The sequence below is a fragment of the Penaeus monodon genome, chromosome 43 (genome assembly GCF_015228065.2).
Source record: "Penaeus monodon isolate SGIC_2016 chromosome 43, NSTDA_Pmon_1, whole genome shotgun sequence".
NCBI lineage: Eukaryota > Metazoa > Arthropoda > Malacostraca > Decapoda > Penaeidae > Penaeus > Penaeus monodon.
Genome location: NC_051428.1, coordinates 26,849,910 through 26,857,409, shown reverse-complemented (window position 1 = coordinate 26,857,409; position 7,500 = coordinate 26,849,910). Strand labels below are relative to the sequence as shown.

The following is a 7,500-nucleotide window of genomic DNA, read 5'->3' as shown; positions in this document are numbered from 1 at the left end:
GAGGGCCCAATATGCTTCCGTGAGGGACACCTGCTTTGGTGTCGTAGTAAGCAGAATGTTTTCCATTGGCAGCACTCTCATTTGTCTGTCGAGATAATTTTTCAGTGGGGCCAAGAGTTCGCCTTCCACTTCAAATGATTTTAACTTACTTCACAAACCTAGGTGCCATACTCTATCAAAGGCTTCCTCTATGTCCAGGGCAAGAACACAAGTGCGCTGCCCGCGATCAAGTGCAGCTGAGCCAATCTGCAGTCATCTGTAATGATAGTTTGTTAAGTGGGAAGATATGATTTTTTTTCAAGTATCTTGCTGATGACTGACAACAAGGAATTGCCCGGTATTTTTTTGATTTGTCCCCCTTTTTAAAGATGGGGACAACACTACTTTGTTTCTAAAGTATGGGCAATTTGCAGGATTGAAATTAAATTAGAGGAGATGACAGCTCCTTTGCGCACCTCTGGAGCAGCTGAGTGTTAACTCGATTTCTTGTTGTAATCCTGCTTATTTACTCATTACTCATGAGGGGAAGTGTGGGTGGTTTATGTCATTTTACTTGAGAAGTATCTTCCCAGTGCATTTGTCTTTTCTTCTGAGCTTGCTGCTAATGTCCCATCTTTTGTTAATAATGGTGGGATAGACTCATCCTTTGTGTTACCTTGCTTGTCTTTGACATTCCACCATAATTTCGTTCCTACATTACCCTCGTATTTTGTTTGTATTTTTCCCGTTATTGTCTGGTCTATGATGAAGCTTACTTCTATTTGTTTGATATCTGATGTCAGATGCACTTTTGCACAGAGGTTCGAACCGTGGTTGATCATAGGGCTTCGATGAGTAGTTGCAGTAAGGACAAAACGATTTTGCTGCTGCATTAAAATAAAGATGAAAGCATTTACATTCTGATCTATGTTGCCCTGGATTTCAACGACCCATTTTATACGAAACAGAGCCTCTCTAATCTTGTCCAGTCTGCATTTCTATCCCTCCATATCTGGTTTGAAACACTGAGAAATGTGCATAGTTGGGCGGAACCGTATCCTCTAGGAAGGTTTCAGCTGCGAATAGAATGTCAGCTTTCTGCTTAGTTACAAACGGGTGAATTATTTCTCCAACATTGGTGTGGAATCCTATCACATTTGCTGGATGATCCGTCTTTCGTTATTTTTTCTACTGCCTTGGGAATACTCTTGCCTGAGCATTATAGGAGTGTGGACCTGGCATATACACCAAGGAATGGTTCGGCTGACTGGGTCGAAAGTGTTAGCAAGGATGAAGACCTATGTGTGGTACTAGGATTACCGCTGGCCCACAGTGAAATTGGGCTTTAAAGTCTTTAGTATGGCCAGAGTTTCCTGCTCTTTCGCTGTAATTATATTAACCAGGTCTTTTTGACGTTGGTCGGTAATCCTCCCTCTGGAATTTTCCTGTGTGGAATTTCTTATTGCAGTAATTATAATGTTTAGTTTAAAATAGTCTGCATGGGAGTGGCCTTTTCGACTACACACTCTGTATTTTCCCTGAGAGAGTGGGGAGTTTCTTGGCTCACGTTGGTGGCTTATGTCCTTCTGGTTTCTTAGGCCAGTCCCTCTCCTCAGGGTGTTTTGCTTGGAGTATAGCCGCTGCCGGAGGAATCCTGAAACAACGGTTTTCTTGTACGTGCTGTAGGCTTTGAGGATGTGTGGTAGGACTGGTGATGCTTGTAGGTTCTTGAGCACGCTCTCGTGACTGGGACTTCTACCGCCTCTTTTTGTTGGCTTTTAATTTTCTGGCCTATTCTCATGCCCACCAGATGTACAGCTTTTCACTTTCTTCGACTTTGCTTTCCCAGTTTCGGTCGATTTTATTCGGAAGAGCAGTGCAGGCAACCGAGCGGTGTTGTGCTTGTTGGTTGCTTTCTTGGGAACGACCAAGCTGCCGATATAAGGGATGGAGGCCAGCTTTTTCCGCAGGTTGCTGATGAAACTCACGGCCTCCCCGTGTCTTCCTCTTCAGCCACCTGCGTCGCCCGATCACCAGGCTCAGCAGCGTCGTTTTCCTGAAAGAAGGTGCCGGGGTCCTCAGTTCTCAGTTCGCCTGTCTTTTCACAGTGGAAGAGAAGCTTATTGTTGAGGCAAAAGATGTGGCGCAAATTCGGACAGTTATCCTGAAGGTAGTTTTTATAGCTGTTTGCTTCTGCCTTGATTCTCTTGCCACAGACAGAACACCACAATACTGGTCTGTTAGTCCTCCTGTGGATGGAAGTGACGATAATGGCATTATATTTAAGGCCTTTCGTGTGAAGGCAATGGCGAGGGAGAGGAAGTGGAGGGTGGTGGGGCGGGCGGGCGGTGGTGGAGGGTGGTGGGCGGTAGGCGACCGTGGGTGGCGGGGGATAATTATTAGAGGGATTGGAGGCCGGGCTGTGTTCATTCACAAGGGGCTCCGTTCTCCTATCATGGTCAACCAAACCGTGACTATTAATAAGTATGACAGCTGAGAACAAAAAACTAACAAATAAATAAATAAATGATAAAAAAAGAAAAAGAAAATAGGAGAAAAAAAAGTGACAATTTCGGCGAAGCGGGAGTTCTTGTTAACGGGGTTGCTAGAGCGTCCGAAAGGGACATGGCGTCAAGATGTAAACAAACTCCTCAACGGTCAAATCTGAAGTATCCAATTTGCATATTCGTTAATTTCAAAAACAAATAGACTGCAACGATGTCTTTGGTGGTTGTCATAAACCCTGGTGCATTCATAAACATTTGGGTGTCAAGCCAGAGTGTGGTGAGAAGGCACTGTGACTAATATTATTAGTTTTGTGATGAAGTCTGTGTACGTGACTTTCATTTATCCCCTTCTCAGTCTCTCTCCTCCCTCCCTTTCTCTCTCTCTCTCTCTCTCTCTCTCTCTCACTCCCCCCCTCTCTCTCTCCCTTTCTCTCTTTCTGCCTGTATGTCTGTCTGTCTTTCTGTCTGTCTTTGTCTCTCTCTATACTTTCTTTCACATGTCTTCTTTCTCAGTCTCTCTCTTTCTCTCTCTCTCTCTGTCTGTCTATCTCTGTTTCACTATCAGTTTCTTCCTCTATATGTCTGTTTGTCTGTTCCTCCTCTCCTCTCTCTCTCTTTTCCTCATTCTCTCTCTGTGTTCCTTTCCTCTCCCTCCACTTCCATTCTATCTCCTCCTTCCCTCCCCTCCCATTTCATTCCTTTCACTCACTCTACTCCCAATCTTTCTCCTCTTTCTCTTCCTTTCTCTTCTATCTACTCACATCTCTTCTGTTCCTTCCCCTCAATTACGTTTCTTTCCTTTTCCTGCACTCTCTTTATTTCTCTTCTTTGCCTCCCTCTCCCTTCCCTCCACTCTCTTTCTCTCTCCTCCTTCCCTCCCATGCCCCTCCTTTCCCTTCCCTCCACTCTCTTTCTCCCCTCCCCCTTTCCCTCCCTTTCCCTTCACTCACCCTCGAAGTCGATGCGTCCATCTCCATCAATGTCTACTTCCCGAATCATGTCTTCAACTGAAAGAATAAAGAAGGTGTTTTATTTTCGTATAGATTTGCGTACGTTGTATACGCTCATAGAGAAGTATGTGTGTGTGTGTTTTGGGGTGTTGTACTTATGCTTTGGATGTGTAGTGGGTGTTTGTGGTGTGTGTTGGTTGTGTGTGTGTGTGGTGTGTGTGTGTGTGTGTGTGTGTGTGTGTGTGTGTGTGTGTGTGTGTGTGTGTGTGTTGTGTTGTGTGTGTGTGTTCAAATATATGTGTATTTATGTTCTGTGTGTGTATTTGTGTGTGTTGTGTGCTTACATGTGTATGTCTGTTTAATTAAACAATGGGAATATAACCGACAGAAAATAATAGTCACAATTTGTATATCAATAAGTATATCAAATGTGCAAGTCTGTGCCTCTATAACAACGAGAAGAATATTTCATTCTGCAAAACATGGAAACATACTTTAAACATTACAGTAGCATGCCATAAATAAAGTGAATTATTTATAAACTAGAGTATGAACTCGAGTGTAATCTGATATGAACCAAAAGATGTTTTTTTTTTTAACTATTTCACTCTTCGGAATGGTATATATATATATATATATATATATATATATATATATATATATATATATATATATATATATATATATATATATATATATTTTTTTTTTTTTTTTTTTTTTTTTTTTTTTTTTTAAGACGAATGCGTTTGAAGGCATCTTTATCTCTTCCTGTAAGAGATAGAAAATTATCACGTTCGTAATTTTAAAACAACGTACAATAGAACACGATCATCAGTATAGGGTATATTATAGGGTAATATAAAGACAAAGCAAGCATTTATAATTCAATGAATATAGAAGAAAATATATAATCACAATTTCTATAAAATCTAGAGAAAAGTCACTTTGTGATTTAAAAGTAAAAATATGAAACTTGAGTCAGAGATCATAATACTACTTTTTTCTTATTAAATATGTTTCCTTAAAATACTGTCCGTATTTTGATGATTAATACAAGCCATACAGTGCTGTCGCCATACCTACAGTAACTGTAATGTCGACTTCCCTTAATTTCGCTCACTCCCTTCCCTTCTCTTCACTTACCTTCGTGTCCATCCTCTCTTCTTCTTGGCTTTCCCTTTCCCTCTTTCTCTTTCATTACTTACCTTCGTGCCCGTCTTCTCCTCCTTCTCTTTCCCTTACTCTCTCCCTTTCCCTCCACTCACTTTTTCACTCCCCAATCCATTAATTGAAATGGCCCCTGAACTTGGCAACACTTCAGTTGTTCTGTTCATTTGTACTTCAAGATCTTATGACATGACGTTATGGCTGGAGTGACGTATGATAGTTATTCCACACTTTGAGTACGCGTCTCATACGGCTGGCAGCGGTCAAAGGCTTCGGAGAACCATGAAACAAAACAAAACAACAAAGAGGCTCCGGATAAACTATAAAACATCGGAACAAAACAAAGAAAATGAGAAAAAAAGTACCGCCACTTAAAACTTGCATTGAACACTAATCGACTGTTTAAACCCGAGCAATCTGATCATCAAGAATTTCATAAATTGGGAACATGGTTTGACTTTCTTCTAATAACTACTCAAGAGTCAATAAGGATCAATCTCCCCTTCCGGGCACACGAAGACCCGCCCTTGCAGAAAAACAAATCATTAAGAGGCGGTTGAATTATGGGGGGGGGGGGGAAATCTGGAAACAAAGACTTAATGAAGTTACTTCTTCATCCTCGTGAAAGAGAGGAAGCAAATATAAAACAGGTCACAGCAATTCGAAGGAAGAACAAGAAAACGCAAATAAACCGAAACTCTTTTGGCTTTCATTGCTTCTTCAAGGCCTGTGGATGCATGTACAGATTTATTAGGTCTTCAGCATAGTCGTGTTTACTTATAATTTATTCTGTCTGTCTGTCTGTCTTTCTGTCTGTCTGTCTCTGTCCCTCTCTTTCTCTCTCTCTCCCTCTCTTTCTCTCTCTCTTGTTATTTCTCTCTCTCTCTCTCTCTCTCTCTCTCGTCTCTCTCTCTCTCTCTCTCTCTCTCTCTCTCTTGTTATTCTCTCCTCTCTCTCTCTCTCTCTCTCTCTCTCTCTCTCTCTCTCTCTCTCTCTCTCTCTCTCTCTCTCTCTCTCTCTCTCTCTCTCTCTTGTTATTTTCTCTCTCTCTCTCTCTCTCTCTCTCTCTCTCTCTCTCTCTCTCTCTCTCTCTCTCTCTCTCTCTCTCTCTCTCTCTTTTTTTTCTCTTCTCCTCTCTCTCTCTCTCCTCTCTCCCCTCTCTCCTCTCGTTTTCTCTCTCTCTTCTCTCTCTTGTTTCTCTCTCTCTCTCCTCTCCTCCCCATCTCTCTTTTTTTCTTCTCTTTCTCTCTCCTTTTTATTTTTCCTCCCCTCTCTCTCTTCTCTTGTTCTTTTCTCTCTTCTCTTTCTTCTTTCCTCTTTCTCTTTTCTTCCCTCTCTCCTCCTTCTCTCTTTTTTTCTCTCTCCCTCTTTCCTCTCTCTCTCTCTCTCTTTTCTTCTTTTCCTTTCTCTTTTTCTCTCTCCCTCTCTCTCTCTTTTCTCTCTTTTTCTTCCCCTTTTCCTCTCTCTTCCTTTTTTCCTCTCTCCCTCCCCTCTCCCTCTTTATTTCTTCTTTTCTTTTCTCTCTCCTCTTTTATCCTCTCTCTCCTCTCTTTTCCTTTTCCTATTTTCCCCTTTTCCCCCTTCCTCTCCTCTCTCACTCTCTCCTTTCCTCTTCCTCTCCCCTCCTCTCTCTCTCTTTTCTTCTCTCTCTCCTTCTATTCCTTCCCTTTTCTCCTCTTTTTTTTCTCTTTTCCCTCTCTCTGTTCTCTCTCTCTTCTCTCTCTCTCCTTTTCTCTCTCTTCCTCTTCTCTCTCTCTCTCTCTCTCTTCTCTTCTCTCCCTCCTTCTTTTCTCTTCTTTTCCTTCCTCCTTCTTTTATTTCTTCTTCTCTTTCCCCAACTGTTTTCCTTTTCATTTTTTCTCCCCCTCTTCCCTTCTATTTGTACTTCAGATCTATGCATGACGTTATGGCTGGAGTGACGTATGATAGTTATTCCACACTTTGAGTACGCGTCTCATACGGCTGGCAGCGGTCAAAGGCTTCGGAGAACCATGAAACAAAACAAAACAACAAAGAGGCTCCGGATAAACTATAAAACATCGGAACAAAACAAAGAAAATGAGAAAAAAAGTACCGCCACTTAAAACTTGCATTGAACACTAATCGACTGTTTAAACCCGAGCAATCTGATCATCAAGAATTTCATAAATTGGGAACATGGTTTGACTTTCTTCTAATCACTACTCAAGAGTCAATAAGGATCAATCTCCCCTTCCGGGCACACGAAGACCCGCCCTTGCAGAAAAACAAATCATTAAGAGGCGGTTGAATTATGGGGGAAAAAATCTGGAAACAAAGACTTAATGAAGAGACTTCTCCATCCTCGTGAAAGAGAGGCAGCAAATATAAAACAGGTCACAGCAATTCGAAGGAAGAACAAGAAAACGCAAATAAACCGAAACTCTTTTGGCTTGCATTGCTTCTTCAAGGCCTGTGGATGCATGTACAGATTTATTAGGTCTTCAGTATAGTCGTGTTTACTTATAATTTATTCTGTCTGTCTGTCTTTCTGTCTGTCTCTGTCCCTCTCTCTCTCTCTCTCTCTCTCTCTCTCTCTCTCTCTCTCTCTCTCTCTCTCTCTCTCTCTCTCTCTCTCTCTCTCTCTCTCTCTCTCTCTCTCTCTCTCTCTCTCTCTCTCTCTGTACATGCATCTTCTGCATCATGGGTAAATCTAAGAAGCTGCATGTACAGATTGTACGCATTCATGTTTTCCTTCCCTTCCCTTCATTGTTATATTTACAGTTCATTCTGCATGAAGCCTACACGTTTCTCTTGCACCACGGGTAAGACTGAGATGCAATAGACGGTCAGACTGTCAGCCAAAGGTATCATTTCCACATTGGCGTCTCTGTAACCCAGTGCTAGGGGGTGACCTTTTCTCTGTAGCCCTTTTTTGT

At 41.9% G+C, this 7,500-nt stretch overlaps 1 protein-coding gene across 1 annotated transcript in view; it reads right to left on the bottom strand.

Annotated features, from left to right (window-relative positions):
• LOC119599510 (calmodulin-beta-like) overlaps positions 1 to 7,500 on the bottom strand; it is a 161,979-nt gene that overhangs the window by 2,730 nt on the left and 151,749 nt on the right. Inside the window, exon 6 of the mRNA XM_037949270.1 lies at positions 3,437 to 3,493. Coding sequence (XP_037805198.1) covers positions 3,437 to 3,493 — 57 coding nt within the window. The remainder of the gene's footprint in view (positions 1 to 3,436; positions 3,494 to 7,500) is intronic.